General features: G+C 46.8%; 2 protein-coding genes across 2 annotated transcripts in view; one reads left to right on the forward strand and one right to left on the reverse strand.

The window, feature by feature from the left end:
* The window catches only part of LOC144152981 (uncharacterized), a 41,682-nt gene extending 36,308 nt beyond the window's left edge, over window positions 1-5,374 (reverse strand). Inside the window, exon 1 of the mRNA XM_077684594.1 lies at window positions 4,988-5,374. Coding sequence (XP_077540720.1) covers window positions 4,988-5,177 — 190 coding nt within the window. The 5' untranslated portion in view covers window positions 5,178-5,374. The remainder of the gene's footprint in view (window positions 1-4,987) is intronic.
* Window positions 5,375-5,463: 89 nt separating this feature from the next.
* On the forward strand, window positions 5,464-17,569 carry LOC144152982 (RNA transcription, translation and transport factor protein). Its single transcript, XM_077684595.1, has 8 exons — window positions 5,464-5,661; window positions 7,610-7,734; window positions 9,691-9,790; window positions 10,554-10,643; window positions 13,171-13,259; window positions 15,526-15,597; window positions 16,048-16,096; window positions 17,266-17,569. Exons 1-8 carry the CDS (start codon window positions 5,601-5,603, stop codon window positions 17,418-17,420), a joined length of 741 nt encoding a protein of 246 aa, XP_077540721.1. The 5' UTR covers window positions 5,464-5,600; the 3' UTR covers window positions 17,421-17,569.
* Window positions 17,570-17,983: the final 414 nt, after the last annotated feature.

The raw sequence follows: 17,983 nt of genomic DNA on the forward strand, positions 1-17,983 counted from the left end.
AAAAAAACCCATCAAAAACTGAATTTTCGATGGATGTTCCTAATTCTATTACAGTTAAAAGAGCACAAAATTTGAAATAAAATGATATATATATATATATTATGTAGATATCTTTGTTAGATGCTGAGAAAAATGTACCTTAAAATAGCCAAAAATGCATGGGAAGTATAGAATTTACCCTGTGCCATTAAGCTCGGGGTAGTTACCCTGCCATTTCCTTTCACAATTGTATGACTATGACTGCATGTGTATTACAAAGGCATCCCCTGGTGTCTGCAGCGTATCACTGGTGTAACTGCACTGCTTACACTGTTGTAGTAATGGTGTACCAGTGGTGCATCAACAGAACCCTCTAAAGTTACTTGACACTTCAAGCTGTTTTGCACAGCCGTGAACACTGAGCTGAGCACAAAATCGTGGGCATAGGTATAAGTTTGAAATAAATTCACAGCTTCTGTTTTCCGGGAGGAAAAAAGGTTTTCCAGAAATGCTCCAAAGGCATATGTGCGGCAAGAACTTCTTCAGGTCGCTCTATGAGACGGGTCCAGCACTTTTCAAGGCTGGACAAACCCAGTGGCAACACCCGCATTTCACAAGAAAAATACTGCAGCGAAGGGAGGTGCTACAAGACTATGCGAGGTTTGGCAGTAGCCAAACGGTAGTTATTAGTATTAGCAGGCAGGCATGCCATTACTATGGGCAATTACAATCACCATGAACGACTGCCCATCCAGGAATGCTAACAGACTGAAAGCAAATCACACAATCATCAGTGATACAGTTGAACCCCTTTATAAGAGACATGTACTGGGGAGCAGTTTCTGTCTCTTATATGAGATGTCTCTTATAAGCAAGGTAGCAAGTTTTCACTGACTGATCAACCCATAGTTCAAGGTGGGCACCGTATGACTAAAATAAGCTCAAAAGAACGCTACAGCATGTTGCAAAACACTCATTCTAACTTATGTTTGGCCCCCAGAATTTATGAAACAGTTCTTAATCTTTGTTTGCTTCATGACTGTATTTACGCTGTTTTTTACAACCGATTCTACAAGCTTTTCTTCCTTTCACTGTTTGTGGAAGATGAATCGTAGATGTCGAGTTCACTAGCTTGATGAATAGCCAGAGCGCACAGCTTCTTCCGCTGTGTGCTCAGGCTATTCACTACGCTTGCAGGACTCAACATCTGCGATGCTTCTTGATTGGGAGCTACGCGAGTGGGAGAGCCCGCATGTGCGGTCGCGCTCCAATGGATGGCAGTAAGCTTCAACCACTTCTGTAAGTTGCATTTCCATTGGCAGGGTTTCTCATCGTCATTTTATAGCTGACTGAACCAGTGTGCGCTTGCTGAAGGTATAATAAATAGCGACTGCAGGCGTCTGTCGTCTACCTGTGTTTCCACAATGGAAGCAACTGCAATTAGTGACTGGTGGCACAGCATCTGAAGTTAAAATGTCTGTTACAAGCGAGATTATTGATTAAAGTTCAAGAATGACTTGTCCCTTATAACCAGCTGTCTTCTACATCCCATGTCTGTTATAAAAGAGATCAATTTAATGGGAAAGATAGGACAGCCAACCATGTGGGTGAATAGTGTCTCTTATACCCATTTGTCTCTTATATCCATGTCTCTTATAACGAGGTTCAACTGTACTAAGAAAGAAAATATGGGGCAGTGCATCTACACTACCTGTCACGTTTTGACAGGAGAAAGTCACACAGGAGCTGACTTAAACAACGCATTAAGGGGGACACCCCTGATAACTATCCTATGAGACTTACTCATTCATGATCCACAGGCTTAAAAATCCCCATGAACCGCCACGAAAGATTATGCAACTTCACAGGAATAATCCTAACGGCTTAGTTTGCTTACTTTAGAAAAAATATCTCTTCTTTACTGAGATAAAAATAATCAAGAAACATGTTGTGGTTTATCCAGTTTTCACTAGGTGGCGCCAGTTGTCAAGCGAGCAATAGTTTTAATTGTTTATTTCAGTACAGAAGTGATGTATACCTAAAATAAGCGAACCAGGCCGTTGTGAGCATTGATATGCATTTTTAAATCTTTTCGGGATGTTGCAATGATGGTTTTTAAGTCCACGGGTCGCGAAGCTGCAAGTTCCGTAGGAATTTTAACGGGCGAGTCCCCCGTAACGAAAAAATTCCTCAGTGCACTTCAGTCTGCTTACATATGCTTCAGAGGTGAAAGCATTATGGCTTCCCTTGGCAATACTTACCAAAGAAAAGTCTTTACTGCTCCATCATGTTTGCATCATTTTTGTCGTTTTGTTGCCTTTTGGTGCAAATTACTCCGACAGGCTGACTAGCAAGATTCCATGCCAAAGCTATGGTGGCACCATACCAAAGCCCAGCCAGAATCAGAGTTCTCCGTGGCTGTGAAGGAGCTGTTCAACTCACATGCCATCACATTTACCTGCCACACGATACGACATTCACAGGGTTCGTACAGGCTTCAAAAGCAAAAATTCAAGGGTTTTCAAGGACTTTCAAGAACCACAAAACACATTTTCAAGGACCCCATCTAATGTTTTATCTGGGATTATTTATAACTTTTCCAACACAATGCAAAAGTTTTTTGTTGCACAATATCTAAGCACATTAGTGCACATTTAGATAGGTGCTAACAGGTGTGAAATGCTCCCCCAGCTTCATTTTTTTATTTCATGGCTGGTATTTAGAGGTTTTTCTTTTTTCTTTGTGTTTTGCTGAGACTGATTGATTTCAAAACTTCGTTAATGCTGCGTGCATCTCCTGCTTTGTCAGCAAGAGTATCAGCTGAAATTAAATCAAGCAAGTGTTACTTCAAGGCAGGATGAACTATACACGTCCACCATTTTCACATAAAAGCAAACCTTGATGGAGCGTATGAGCTACAGCAAACATGCAATGAGCAACCGTCCATAGACTAGATGGAAGATGCAAGATAGAGAACAGAAGCTGGCTTTCACTGGATTGTATCGTAATATAGATTGGATTGACAAGTGCCTGCTCCTAATGTTGCCTCGTAATAATGAGAATCCACAACTCATAATTTCACGTAATACACTGAAACTTGATTGTTACAATGTTTTTTACACTTGTTAACACCTCAAATCCACGACAAACACTTTAAATTCTTGTGAAAAGACGGGGCCATTGATTCTCTCCGGAAAAATCAAGAGTTTTCAAGGACCCTTTAAAAATTCCAGGACTTTCCAGGCCTTGAAACTGACACTTCTAAATTCAAGGGTTTTCAAGGACCTGTGCGAACCCTGATTCAACTTCGCACACACAGCACGTTGCCTGTTCCATAACAGGCAGTGTGCTGACGAAGCAAAGTGGTTGCCTCTCTAACTCTGGAGACCTGGGTTCAATTCCCATACGAGCTCAACTGTATTTTGCTCTTAGCCGCAGCACCCATTTTCTCTACCAGACAACGACGGCAGTTTTTCGCACAGTGCGGCACTGAAGGCAGACAACGACGGCAGTTTTAAAAGCACTAAAGGCCAACTGCGCTCAAATTTCACCTCGGCCAAATTTAGTGCGAACGTACAGCACGTACCTCCAAACTGTCTGGGACATAACCGATAGCCCCGTGAAATGCATTATTAGTAAGTTATAAACATTCAAAATAGCTCCATCGCAGATGACGCTGCACCTTCCGGCGAAACATGCAAAGCTATAAAGTGGAAGTGACAATGCGGCCGGCTGGGTGCGTTTTCCTACGGCCAGCCACGAGAACCGGTCAAGCTCCGACAGTCGCTTTTCTCCTAGGGCTCCTGCGAGAAGAAAAATTTGCACGCAGCCAGCAGGCCGGCCGCTTGCGGCCACTTGGTCACTGGCTGGGCCAGCTGCAACGTCACTTTTAATGGCCGCACTCTTCTAGTTCGTTTCAAAATCGCCTATTTTTCACAGCCATTTGAGCCGTAGGTACGCATATCTGCGCTGTAATATTTTGTATCCTGGAGTTTTTTTTCAGGCAGGCTATACAAAAATAAGGTTTTCAAGAGGTCAAAATTTTCAGTGCAGTTGGCCTTTATTAAGTGGCCCACTGAGTGAAATGGCTGGTGTCCTGCATCTGCAAGATGGCTCCATAATCGTTCATTGGTTGCAATGTGTAGCCCACACTCACGGAGGTGCACTGGCCCATGCTTTGGGGGAATTTTCATTGCCAGGGTGTTCAACAAGCCTGTGTGCATTACCGCTCCATCTACACCAGCGACATGTTAGTGGAGAATCATCAATAGAGCAGCCTAGATCTGAATCGGCAACGTTGATCTAATTGTGAAATCACAATCTCTGACCAGGTCACAAAATGTTCGACGTTTCGGAACCCCATTGGGTTCCTTGGCGACTTGGGTGAGCTTGTGGACAGGAAATCCGTATGGGTTCTGAAACGTCGAACATTTTATTTGTGACTTGATCAGTGACTGCGATCGTACAATTCAAAATATGACCCCCTGACCAGACGAAGTTTCGTCGAATACTTGGAACACCCATCAAAGTGTCATCAGGGCACAGCATGGGAAACTGCAGCCCCCGAACTTTTCCTGGGGCTTTGCATGACTGACAAGAATTAAGCTGGAACGGCTGGATGTGGAAAACAGAAATATGGCAAGCATGGCGACAATAATACCGGCTATTAAAATCACTGTGCTTGACATTAGAGTGCCCGGGTGCGCGCTCACAGGACTCCATCCTGTCTGTTCTTCCCTCTTGCACTCGTCAAAGTTGGCTCTTTTCGAAAATGACGTGTGCAATGCTGGTTTATACCGAATTTTTCGAAGAGCGAAAGGCGGTATTCAAGCTAAGAAAGATAGCTTGTTTGCGTAAAAACAAATAATTCAATAAAAAAATTCGCAAGCAACATGTTTCCTACTAATATCTGCCTTACCGTCACGTATTATTCACGAAGCAAGTCCGAATCAGGGCCCACAAAGAAACACACTTTCGCTTTCAAAGCGTTCACCACCGATCCGCTTACCGAAACCGCATAGGCCCAGCGGAATGGCCTCGACCTGTATGGGCGACGGCCTGACGAAGCCGGACTTGCTGAGGCCGCTCAGCACCTGATCGGAGAGCAGGAACTGCTTGAAAGTGGCGTTCTCGTCAGTCTGCAGCACGTCGTCGGAGCGCCACTGCGACTCGAGCTTGTGCGCGATCCGCCGAGCCATCACTGCTAATAAATTCCGCAACTACTCTTCTAGTGCACGACGACAGCAGAATGGTTTGTTGTGCGTAACGAGGAGCCCGTCCCAGATCGCCGCAACGGACATAACTTCAAGGCGAGCTTCAAAAGTGCGCCATACATACACACATTGAGTTCACTCAAAGCAGCACGTTTCTCGTTCGTTTACAAGTTTACATAAGCGGCTTGGATTGCTAGGATGGCTAGGATTATCTCGGATCGGCTGTGCCCTAGAATCCATTCACTAGCCAAACATAGCCCTAGCAAAATTTTCAGACGCTCCGGCTCGCTCGCGTGCGCTCGCGTTACGTTGCTGCATGCGGTTGTTGCATTGATTTCATTGCCTGCACTCGTACGCTTGCCTCTAGTAGTGCCTTTGCCGGCGGACGTTGCCGTGATTAATACCAAGATGTTCAAGCGGAAGTTGACTGCACTCGGTTTTAACAACACGGACAGTTTCAACGTCCAGAGTGAGTGCATCGATCGTGCACCGGATGTCTTATTTGGTCCAACGCATCTATTGTGATTTCATTGAGCATACGCACTACGCGTAGTAGGCTCATTTCGCTCTAGACGTGCCATAAACAATCGAGCTGCTCGAACAATGTCTGGTACTTTCTTGGCGTGCATGGTTCTTACATCATCAGAGCTCGCATCCACTGTCGGATGCGATTGTGCTACAGAGTTGGCGTCCCGTGAAACGAGACCATGGAAGGGAAGGAATATTTGTATCTTGCTTAGCGAGATTTTCATTTGCGTGAAAAACATGTGGTAACCTGACCCTGGGCGTGGGTAGACAGAGCGCGTGTGTAGTTGCTCAGGGGCTAGACGGCCATCCAAATGGTGTGTTGCACGAAGCAGGGGTCTACAGAAAGCGTACCATGCAGGGGTGGCCGTGTTGTGTTTCGGTTTAGTTTCCTTTTCACGGCACACCCTTGAGGAATCCTTGATCCGAAAGAACGGATTGCCGGTTTAGGTGGATTTAGTTTCCATGGCAGACCTTTTAACAGGGGCCAGAATAACCTTATGAACATTGTGAACCCGCAGTATTAATGGAATATGGTTTACATTTCTTTTCCTAACCGTGTGAGGCCCTTTTTTGTACTGGATGTGCTGGCAGATTCTGCAACGCCATCTGCAATGTGACGCCGTGGCAAACACAGTAGTAAAAAAATCGACCACCTTCGCATGTGATAGCAAGACTGAGGAAGCAGCTAAGCCGATGGTCTTCACTAGGTTCAAGTTGGCTTTTCTTAGGTGTACCCCTTTCTTAAGATAAGATTGTTAAAAAGCGATCGCGACCCGCCGCGGTGGCTCAGTGGCTAAAGGCCGACCTCCATGCAGCGAAGTTTCTCGGCGAACTTGGCGCGGCGGACGCCGTGGTTTGACGCGCCGCTCAGTTTTCGTCCACCCCAACCTCCATGCAACGCGACGCGGCGAACGCCGCCGATGGAAGACAGGACAGGAAGTACAACGAAGTACGAGGCTGTGATTGGCTGCGGCCTCAAAATTCAGTTTGCCGCTTCCGGTCGCGTTCGCCGCCGCGCGTTCGACATCTAGCTCGCGTAGATCGCCGGCGAACAGCCGTATTTTCGACGCCGGCGGCGGAGCGGCCGCCGCCGGGCGACGTTCGCCGCCTTTTCGCCGACATTTCGCTGCATGGAGGTCGGCCTTAAGGCGCTGCACTGCTGAGCATGAGGTTGCGGGCTCGATTCCCGGCCGCGGCAGCCGCTTTTCTGATGGAGGCGAAAAGCAAAAATGCCCGTGTGTACGAGATTTCGGTGCACGTTAAAGATCCCCAGGTGGTCGAAATTAATCCGGAGCCCTCCACATCGGCGCGCCTCATCGCCTGTGTTGCTTCGGCGCGTTAAACCCCCACAATCAATCAATCAAAAAGCAATCGCTTTCTCCATGCAAATTGAGTTAAATCAAAGTCCACAATCCATTCTCCTAAAGTCTAGCGCAATCGGATACTCCCAACACCTTCTCGTGGGCTCCTCAACTCCTCGCAACTTCCCCTCGCACTTCTTGAGCCGAGAATTTCCCCCTATCCACTTCGCCGAGTGGAATTTCCTGTCAATGATCTGCACGCGGACAGAAGCCTAAACGGTTCCGCTGTATAGGCAGTGCAGTTGTGGGTGCAGTGATACAACATAAACGTCCTCAGTCTGTTTGGCGCAACCTAACTGCAGGAAAGTTGTTGCGTCTCATAACGATATGTGACATATGTTCAGCAGTTCTTATCCTCGCATCAGTTTAGCCTTATTTGTAGTCCTGTGTCAACGTCAACAAGTGCACGATATTGTCCCCCCCCCCCCCCCCCCCCCTTCCTCCGACGGTCAGCTCTGGTGGGGAGTGTAAAAGCAGACGGTCGCGTGATGTTGTTTCAGTAGCTAAGACGCACTTTTATTTCACCAGGCCAGGGTGAGTACCGAAGCCTGGTGGCCTGGCTGGAAGATCAGAAGATCCGGCACTACAAGCTCGAAGATCGTGCGGGGTTGCGGGCTCTCGATGCTCCTGAATGGACCCAGGCCTTTGAAACGGTCTCTGCTTTTCCTACTTTTTGGGGAATGTTTTGGTGACTGTTGTGCTTTTGTTGATGCTCCTTTTCAAATGTGAAGAAAATGCATATAAAGAGGCCGCAAACAGAAAGCACAAGTTGAGTTCATTAAAAGTACTGCGTCGTCCTGATAACAATGGTGCCAACGTTGATGCAAACTTCAAACCAGCAGTCTAGAAACTAAGGAGAACAGATAAAGCAGTGGTATCTCGGCAGCCACTTTCTCGTGAGGTCCTTATGATGAGGCAGGATCTCTCTTGTGCTTGAGCAGGTCGTGGCCTGAGCCACCGCCAAAAAATATTTAGTGTTTCTTGATGTGTTTGACCATGCCACGTGAATGCTGCAGATATATATATGTATATGTATGCAGTCCAACCCACTTATAACAAATACCGGTTACAACAATATATTGGATATAACAATGAACAGTTGTGGCACTGACAACTTTGCCATATGGTATATGGTAAAATAAACCGCTTATAACAATGGTCATTTTCCCCATTATCAGTTACTATAACAATTGAGTTGAGCCTGACAGTATGAGCCTATGTAAGGTAAAGCATTTGGAGATCTGTGAGAGATCATGAGTGGACTGTGTATGACCAAGCATGACATTTTAAACGCATGAAATAAGTTGCGACATTTTCTGTCCTTCTAACACTCACAAAGTGTTGGTGCCTTTAATGTGGTGCCGTTTATGTAGCCATACTATTCCTGAAGGCGGGGACTTCTGACTGCCCCTCTTATCTCCTGCTGTCAGCTGGCCCAGGAGATAAGAGAGGCAGGGGGCAGCTCTTCAACACAGTCCAGATTAAAATGAGGCTACAGTGGGGCAGCGGCTACTGCTGATTACCAGTGTTAAAAACGGCAAAAAACAACGCCACTTCAAGGCCAACTGCACTAAAAATTTCGACCGCGCGAAATCACTGTTCCTGCATAGTATGACTATAAAAAGACCGCGATGTACGAAGTATGACGCCTAAAATGTGCGTAATTACGCCGCAAGCGACCAACAAAAATCGACGATTTTGAAAACGAAACTGGGCAAAGCGCGGCCATTACGGGCAGGCGGAAGTGACGTATCAACAGTCGGCGCAAGCGGCCAGATGGCCTGGCCTGACGGCGCGAGCTGTGCGGCCCGGCCGACGCGGCCGGCTCGGCCAGCCAGGAGGAGAGTGAACGCGCATGTGCGGAGGTGTGGGAGGCGCGCGGAAAAGCGAGTGCTTGTCCCGCAAGCACGACACTATTCGTGCGCTCGGACAGCAGCACACCGCGCAGGCATGATGTCGCGACGACACTTGAAAAGGAGAGAACCGTACGGTTAACGAAGCCTCTTCAAAGCCATGAAAGCCAGGCGTACCGGCGCAAAATACGAGTTTCCTGGATTCTCCCGCTGCGAGGCAGGCCGATCGGCCTGGACGGCTGGCATGTCAGTTCCGCTAAATGGCTGTTTGCGCAACACGCCGGCAGGTGCTTTGTCGTCTGCAAGGGCGTTATTTTGAGTGCCTGAAACGGAATAACCACGCATTGCACAGAGCTACCGGTCACGTCGCAGTAGTTCTCATGCTACCTACTACACATTTCGAAGGCATTTATCCAGGGTGAAATTTGAGTGCAGTTGGCCTTTCAGTAGCATGCAATCTGCCAATCGTTTAAAAAAAAAAAGGTCAACCCAAGTGAAAGACGGTGGTCTTTCTTAGGGGCCCTCTGTAGTCTGTTGGAACACACATGGCTGCTGTGCTGTTACATTTCTGTTTTGTAAATACCGGGTAAAAACCCGAAATGCTTATAAAAGTCACTGTTTCTGCCTAACCCTGTCGTAACAATTACTGGTTATAACAATGGCTTTCTGGTGGCACATCGATGTTGTTGTAAGTGAGTTAGGCTGTATACGTGTACGTATGTGCTGAATGTCGGCTCCTTGCCCCGCCCTGCGCAGTACTTGCAGGACCTAGGGTGCCCACACAAGGGCTCGGACAACAAGACCGTGCTCGACTGGCTCCTCGGTATGGCAGTCCACCTAGAGTACTCGGACGACCGTGAGTACCGCTGCTTGCTGCGACCATAGACGCCTGTGTCTGCCATAGCACTTTTTGAACTCTCAGCTTATTGCTGCATGTGCGGGTGTATTCGCAAGAATGTGGGTTCAATTCCTGGCCACAGCGACCGCTTTTCTGATGGAGGCAAAAACGCCCGTGTGTACGAGATTTCGGCGCACGTTAAAGGAGCCATGAAGACAAAATACAAGTTGGATTTATTAGAAAGACTGCTTAGTCCCGATAACAATGATACCAACATCATCGCAATCTTCGAACAAATAACGGAGATATTAAAGAAAACGTGTGAAGCAGTCGCGACCCCCTAGCCAATTTTCCGCAACTTTTCTATGACATCACGGAACCTTGTTTGTGCGATTGGCGGCCGCCTAACTGACCTGTCGCGACGACACATGCCTGGACGTCTGTAATGGGGCCTCTAGTTCCATTTGACCGCATCACTTGAATGCTGACGTGCAGTTAACGCACTGAAAATTATGTTTTATTGTTGGCCCGTATGACGTCATTCTTGCTCATAACACGTGTGGCGCAAAATTTGAAAGTTTTAAATACTTCTTGCTATTTTTTCGTTAAAAACATCTTTTGTGGCCGTAATGGAGCTGAGTGAGATACTGAATCCTAGTTCTTTCAAATTACATGAAGTTGTATTTTCTCTTCATGGCTCCTTAATGCTTGCACTTGCATGCCAACCTCATGTGAGTATCGCGTCCTCTCGTACATGTTTTTTTGCTTTGTGTGTGCACAGCGGACAAGTATGCGGAGGCCAGCAAACGTCAGAAGGAGGAGACGGGGGCACCCAAGATGGTGCACGCCAATCCGCTGGACGACCTCGACTGTGAGTGGACTTCTCATTCTTGTGGTGTGCCAAAAGAAAAAGAAAAAAAAACGCAACACCTTTAAATTGGCCATGCAGACAAAATACAAGTTTGTTTTATTTGAAAGATTTCGTTTTTTATGCTGGTGCCCCCAGTGCTTGTCCGGAAGAAAACTATGCCTTATTCACCGAGAAATTAATCAATTTAAGTTAAAATTTTGCCTCTCTTTCCAAATATTGTGTTTTCGTGACGTCTGCAGTGACATCACAACAACAGGTCTTCAAGCGAAACCTAGTGCGCCATTAGGCTCGGCAGCCTGCTGCGGAGCCTTGTTTACCGTCAGTCCTCCTAGATGGCGCCACAATGCTGTGCCGAGCCGTTTTCTGCCGTTGTTTTGTTTTTGACCGTATTTGCACCTGGCTTGTTCTTGTTAAGGTAGAAAGTAATCGTTTCGTGGAACATTGTGTTCCCTCGACAAACAGGGTCACGTAAGACACTGTCGCTTGAGTCAATCGGCCTGTGTCGTGTGAGATAACCCCAAAGGGCCGCACTGCTGTGCAACTAAAACAAGCATAGTGCGCGCAGTACCAACAGCAGTTCGCATCGGTGCTTCAATGTTTACGTGTGCTTTCGTAACTTCCGCTGTTTACCCCACTATTCTTATTGCTATAAAAAGAATATGCCCTAAATGTAAGCGCAAGTAGCTCATTTGGCAAGCTTATAAGAAACGCTAATTTGCGTTTGCTTTTGCCAGCCTCACCCAATTGCAGAGCTGGCAGATATGACATCGTAGATTTTGTTGCGGGAAATGAGCTAGTGGGTCGCATGGTCATTCCCTTTTTGTCCTAATTGTGTAGCTTATTTGAGCGAAAGGTGTTTTAAAAGTGGTGTCAGTATGATTCTAATGAGGCAATCTTTTGAATGAACCAAACGTGTATTTTGTTTGCATGTCCCCTTTAAGTATTTAGGTTAGTACTCGAGTCTGACGCCACGCCTGTTTTTTTTTCTTTTTTTTTTTTCTTTTACTGAACGAGCTCAAGGGGGCGGTTGTTGCAAAAATTAGTAATACTGTGTCTCTAGTAGGGAGAGAAAAAAATGGAAGGATGGTTATTTGGAGAGCATTGCACCCTTAAAATAAAAAGCGTGAGGTTGAGATGGATTTTGGGCCAGAATGCAATGGATTTGGCTGTGGCTCTTTCTTGAAACTCTTGAAAGAAGTGATGAGGGAAAATTATCGTTGTCGTGCCTTGTGTAGTGCCGGTTAGTTCAAGCCATTTCCGAACACTGAAATTACAACTAGCGCTGGAGCAGAACTTAAAGAGGCACCTTCAGCGAATGGTTGCATGATCGCGTTTGATCTTTGTTTAGGGATATGCATTCTAAACATAGCACCCCTGGCAGCTCAGAGGTGGCTTTGCTGCACAACTCTAGGAAAAGCCACCACTCTGTCAGCTCCTGTCTTGATTGTATGTTAAACAATTAAACATTTCTGCGTAACTAAACAAGGAAAAGTGTCCGTCCTATTGTAACGCTTGAAATGTCACACTTTGACCGCATAAGAAAATGCTGTTATAAAGTTAATAACTAAACCTCGGGCCTTCACACTCCAATATGTATCAGGCTGCCTTCATTTCCCTCAGAACAGTGTCTTCTCAGCAGTGCATCTATGTACGATAATGAAGCCAGATTTAGAGGAGCACAGTGTGTAGCGCTTCATAAGGATGCATGGGGTTTTAGGGAGGCATTTTTAGGTAAGGCCCTACATGATGCTTGGAAAGCTATCTTCCCTGCGATGCCTGTGTGCGTAGTAGTCAAACCCCCTTTCAAGGGGTCGCTGTGCATCGTAGAGTGGCTTGATCGTTTCTTATTCAACTTGCCTTTTTCAGAGTTCCTGCTATTTTTTTATTTGAAGGAAGAAGAAAACGTGGCGCAAACTGGACGTGGACGAAGGAAACGAGGTAAGACATATGCAGGCGTCAACTTCCAACTGTTTATTTGAAGCAAACCACGCGAAATTTACATATAACTTATCTAAACAGAAACAACAACAAAAAATCAACCAAGGTATAATCATGCTAGCAAGCGTAAAAGGTGGTGACAGTGGCTGAAATGATAAAGTACAACACTGCAGAAAGAATGACAACAAATCTACTTCAGCCTCAAGAGCAATCAAGATGGTCCTATAGCACACGCTCATTTTAGCCATTGTCACCACCCTTTGCACTTGTTAGCATGATTATACCTTGGTTGATTTTTTGTTGTTGTTGTTGTTGTTTTTGTTTAGATAAGAGTGCATAAATTTCGCGTGGTTTGCTTCAAATAAACAGTTGGAAGTTGGCGCCTGTACATGTCTTACCTCGCTTCCTTTGTCCACGTCTAGTTTGCGCCACGTTTTCTTCTTCCTTAAAATATGTGCCAACTTGCTCGGCAACAAGTTTTGTTAAGTATTGTTTTATATCTGTATTCCTAGGTCAGTGCATTGCCCCTCACTCTGAGCCCATTGTGTTTCCTTCCCTTCATGTGCGTCTCCCCTCCCCCCTTGCCCAGTCGACTGCCAGGAGTTCCGGCAGGGTGTCCAGGCATTGGCCCAATTTCTTGGCGTCACCCAGCACCCCGACCACATCGTCACACTTCAGGCAAGGCACCCCCAGTTGGCAGTGACCACGCATGGCTCTTTCAAGTCTCAGTACTTCTTGTTCTAAGCAAGGAATTATTTTTTATATTGAGTGGCTTCGAGTCGGTGGGCCGTAAGTTCGCTTCACTGCACCAAAGCTCCCTCAGCGGCAGGGAGAAATGAGGTGGCCGCGCTCTTTTTGAGTTTTCACATGGATAGCTGATTTACAGAGGCACGACTGGGTGGTACTGAATTTCAGGAGGGTGTTGTTGGCAGATGATCAGTTGTAGGGGCCCTGCAACACTTTTTTCAACTTTTTTTAAAGTCCTAAATGCTTGCAGAACGTAGTTGCCCAACACACCCAGTAAGTACTTAGATGCATCATCATCATCATCATTATCATAATCACCACCACCAGCCTTTCTAAGCCCACTGCAGGGCAAAGGCCTCTTCTATTAATCTCCAATTATCCCGGTCCTGTGCTAACTGCAACCAATTTATCCCCGCAAACTTCTTGATCTCATCTGCCCATCTAAGTTTCTGCCGCCCCCTGCCACGCATTGCCTTCTCTAGGGATCCACTGTTACCCTTAATGACAAACGGTTATCTTGCCTTCACATTACATGCCCTGCCCACGTCCATTTTTTTTTCTTTATTTCTGCTAATATGTCCTTAACACACGTTTGTTCCCTGACCCACTCTGCTCTCTGCTTGTCCCTTAATATTACACCTACCATCTTCCGTTCCATTGCACGCTAAGTCAGCAGGCGCAGATGCTGACTAACATTGTTATTTTATCTGGTCTGGGTGGCAGGGATGTATAGCTCTCATGCTCGTTTCCGACTATGTAAAAAGCTGTTAGACGCAAGTACCTGTTCCTCATAAGCTCTCTGAAGGCTGTCCCTGACTGCCAATCGCCGCTATGCTTATCTAGCAGTTTACACATTTTTTTTATTATTATTTACCATACCCAGCTTTGACCACATGGCATGTGGTAGAACCGGTGCTCAAGCGGTTGGACCAGACATTGTCCAACTAAATTGTCGATCACTTCAAGCTTGGTTTGTACTTGAATACATTTTCAGTTCATTGCTCAGTAAACTTCCTTTTCAGTCTACTGAGCTTGGTGTATTTTGTCACTGACTCGCCCACTTACTCGCAGCCAGGCACCAGTTGTCGCATTCGCACGACCTTAGTTACTCGCAACATTTCTCCAAGGCTTGTGCTCGGGGCCACAATACTAAGCCTCAACATGCAGAAAAAGTAATCACTTATTTGCTTCATGGGGTGGATGACTGATATCAGTAGATTTTTTTTCCTTTAAGAAAAAAGGTGCTACCATTGCGTGAATTAAAGGGACCCTGCAACACTCTGAGCAGCGCAAGTAAACCTGTGTGACGTTTAGATTACACTGCCAGGAATACCTGAGCCAAATATTACACATGCATGTGAAGCAGTGAGCGCGCAAATCGCTGTGAAAGAAGCGGAAAAACCAACCGCGCTCTCTTCAGTTTTCCTCATTATGCACCCCTGGCATGGCCTAAACGACGTCGTTGAGGCCATGGCTGTCCTATTGGCTGTCGCTGGTCAACTTCATGGCTTATTTCTTACATTTCCGGCAATGATCCACCGTCGTCAACGCCGTGTACCAAGGTCTTGTATGCCTGAACCTGTATGCACAATTTCGACGTTTCATTTTGAATGCGTGCGGAGTTTGATTGACGAACTCTACTCCCCTTTCAACCAGTCCACTCGACAACAAACGTCAGTTGCTTCAAAAACGCCCTACCAGCCTGAGCGCGTGCTTGCAAGCAGGCAGTCATGCCTGCTTTTTTGTGGCACCAGACCGGAAATAGACCCCTCCACGTTTCGAAGAAAAGGAGAAAACTCCCCGGCCTGTGATATGTTGAAAACCGCCGAAGAGAACAGCGTGAGCCGCCCCCGTCTCTGGGAGAGAGCGCGCAGCTTTCGTTGCGCGTTCCGCGGTCGAGTTGAGAGGGAACAATTATGCGCGATTTCTCATCGCGTGCAGTTTCGGGGATAGTGAATGGGTTTTCACAATTCTTGCGAGGGGAGATTGCTGGGTCAATAGACATTACCCAAAAAAACCTTCTGAGTAGCCGATGGTAAGTGCTGCAGGGTCCCTTTCATGTGGCATACCTTACAGGCTATTGGAGGAAGACCAATGGGCTTTACTTTTAAAAATTTGCACCAAAATAATGTAAGCAAGCGCCCTTCCCACTGAAGTGTTCCCTCTGTGCCTTCTCTGTCTGCTTGCAACGGTGCAGGGTGTGTGTGCACTGATCCAGGAAAGGCTGTCTCCCGCCGGCCAGGAGGCAATCAAGCAGCGCGCCAGCCAGGTGAGCTTCAAATCAGATACCCTTTTGCACTGTTCAGTGGCCTTTTCATTCTAATCTGTTGTTGCTGAACAGCTTATAAACCAACCTTATACCGCTTCATTGAAGATGTCGGTTGCACGGCACTTTCAGCGGAGAATTTGCCAAGTAAAAAAATAATAGTACTACCGCCTAAGTCAGTGTAGAAGAGCCCACAGTCTGTTTGCTAAATCAGAAACTCGCAAAGTTGGGTTTCAAGGATTCATTTGTAAACATAATGTGGACCGTGGATGGCTACTTTTGCGTGTTTCCTTCGAGCTTTGGCGTAGTTTCAGCAGGCTGCTTTGAGGCTCTGGGGCAAGTCTTCGAATGAGAGTAAAGAAAGTAACAGACGCATTGTGTCGCGTTTAACCCCGTCTGTATTGCTTGCTATATAGTACCCCGGGCGTTTTGTGACCTCGTTGATGCTTGCAGGGCAAGCCTTACCCGCTGAAGGAGAGCAGCCTGGGATTCGACACAGGAGGTGAGTTGCAGAGGGGGACAGGCCATATTGCCGGGGGAAGCGGGTGCTTTAACGCAATGGTGCAATCGGAAGCAAGCTGGGATCACAAGGAAACAGGGAAGTTAAGTGTGTGTCTGCAGCTAACGTTGTGGTGCTGGCTTCCTCAGTTTGAGAAACTGTTTGCAGAGCTGCTCCAGGCCAGCTTACATTGTCTTACCGTTAGGGCTTAATTAGGGCCACGAAGACAAAGTAAATGTTTGGTTCAATGAAAGAACTGCCTTGTCCCGATAAAAATGATACCAATGTTATCACAAGCCTCAAGTAAATAAACACAGTGTTAAGGAAAACATCACTAACCAGTGGAGACTTTCCACCAATTACCCTCTGGTGGTTTCTCAATGACATCAGAGAATCTTGTTTGTGCTATTGCTGGCTGCTGACCTGAGCCGCCCCAAGAAACACGACTTGGCGGTTGTGGTGGTACCTCTATACTCGGTGACAACTTAAGAACGGCACCGGAAGTTGCCGCTGTGCCTTATCACCGTAGCCGGATGTTTCTCCACGCGGCGCAAGTAAAGCGTTACTGGGAATATTTTGAACATGGTGTGAGCCGTTTCCGTGATTTTTTTGGACTTAATATGCTTATAAACAACTCCAGTGACGACAAACAAACTGCGTGAGACAAGGCAGACGATATCACGCATTCATAGCAAACCCCTTTCAAAAAACGCGCGCGCACTGATGTCACGGGTCCGGCGTTTTGGCGGAGTAATACACTGCATGAGGTGGCGCCATTCTTGAGTTGTAACCGAGTATAGTTCTGTTTCACTGTACCATTTCAAGTGCAGTTAATGCACCGGTAACTGTGCTTGTAGTGCAGGCTCATATTAGGCCACTGCTGCCGATATTATGTCACGGTAGTGCGAAATTTGACAGTTCTTCAATGTACCCGAAGTTTTTTTTTTTCCTTCTCCCGGTTAATAAACATCTTTGGCGGGCGCAATAAAGCTGAGTGAGTTACCAAAGGCGAGCTTTAAATTGAACCAGGTTGTATTTTGTCCTGATGGCCCCTTTAACCATTTTCAACTAAGGCAAAACCTTTTTACTCCGAATTCAGCAGTGGTTCTCGAAAGTAGGTTGGCCGACAAGTCCGCGGGTGACTCGATGTGCGTCCAACGAATGCCTTGCAGACCCTGTGCTGAACCAGGCATCCAAGGTCCTGCGCCTACTCTACGTGCAAGACCTGAGGGACCTGCAGACACGCATCAACGAGGCCATCGTCGCCGTCCAGGCTATCACGGCCAACCCCAAGACCGACACCAGACTGGGCAAAGTGGGCTTCTAGGTCGCCCCCTCTCTGCCCTGGGTGTGCACCGAGTGCGTGAACTGAAAGTGACTGGTGTGCGTGCGTGTGAAGGCTGCCTGCTAAACCGTCAGGCGACTGCAGTGTTGCTGGTAAGAATAAAGTGTCTGCGGGAGCATGTGTGTTCAAAAGTGGCTGAAATGTTGATGCGACGTGGTATGTCTAGTAGTGGAAGCACGGTGACGGGCAGGCGTTGGAAGTAAGCACTGAAACACACAGGCTAGGGCGTTGGAAGTAAGCACTGAAACACACAGGCTAACTCCTTTTTTTTAAAGTGCAAGCTTTGTTAGTGGGGCTGGTGGTGTTCTGTCAAAAAACACATTTCCCCGTAGACTCATTGGGCAACCTAAAAGCTCTGATAGGATATCTGGACACACGGCGCGTGCGTGAAACCGACCTTCCACTGTGTCAAAACGATTCTTGAAAACCGCGAAGAAAGAAGAGCTCTAGATAAGACAACATGCACATCGATCATGAAGATGGGTACAATAGCACACCTTTATCCCATAAACCCTGTATCAGTATACATTTACCGTAAAATTCCG

The sequence above is a fragment of the Haemaphysalis longicornis genome, unplaced genomic scaffold (assembly GCF_048455015.1).
Source record: "Haemaphysalis longicornis isolate Haplotype H1 unplaced genomic scaffold, Haemaphysalis longicornis Haplotype H1 scaffold_9, whole genome shotgun sequence".
In the NCBI taxonomy this organism is placed as follows: Eukaryota; Metazoa; Arthropoda; class Arachnida; order Ixodida; family Ixodidae; genus Haemaphysalis; species Haemaphysalis longicornis.

What these genes read in the sequence shown, in the direction of transcription:
- LOC144152982 (XM_077684595.1), top strand. Translation starts at nt 5,601, where the DNA reads ATGTTCAAGCGGAAGTTGACTGCACTCGGTTTTAACAACACGGACAGT. An exon ending in CCTAGAGTACTCGGACGACC is followed by an intron (nt 9,791 to 10,553) that starts GTGAGTACCGCT and finishes GTGTGTGCACAG; the next exon opens with CGGACAAGTATGCGGAGGCC. An exon ending in ACCACATCGTCACACTTCAG is followed by an intron (nt 13,260 to 15,525) that starts GCAAGGCACCCC and finishes GCAACGGTGCAG; the next exon opens with GGTGTGTGTGCACTGATCCA.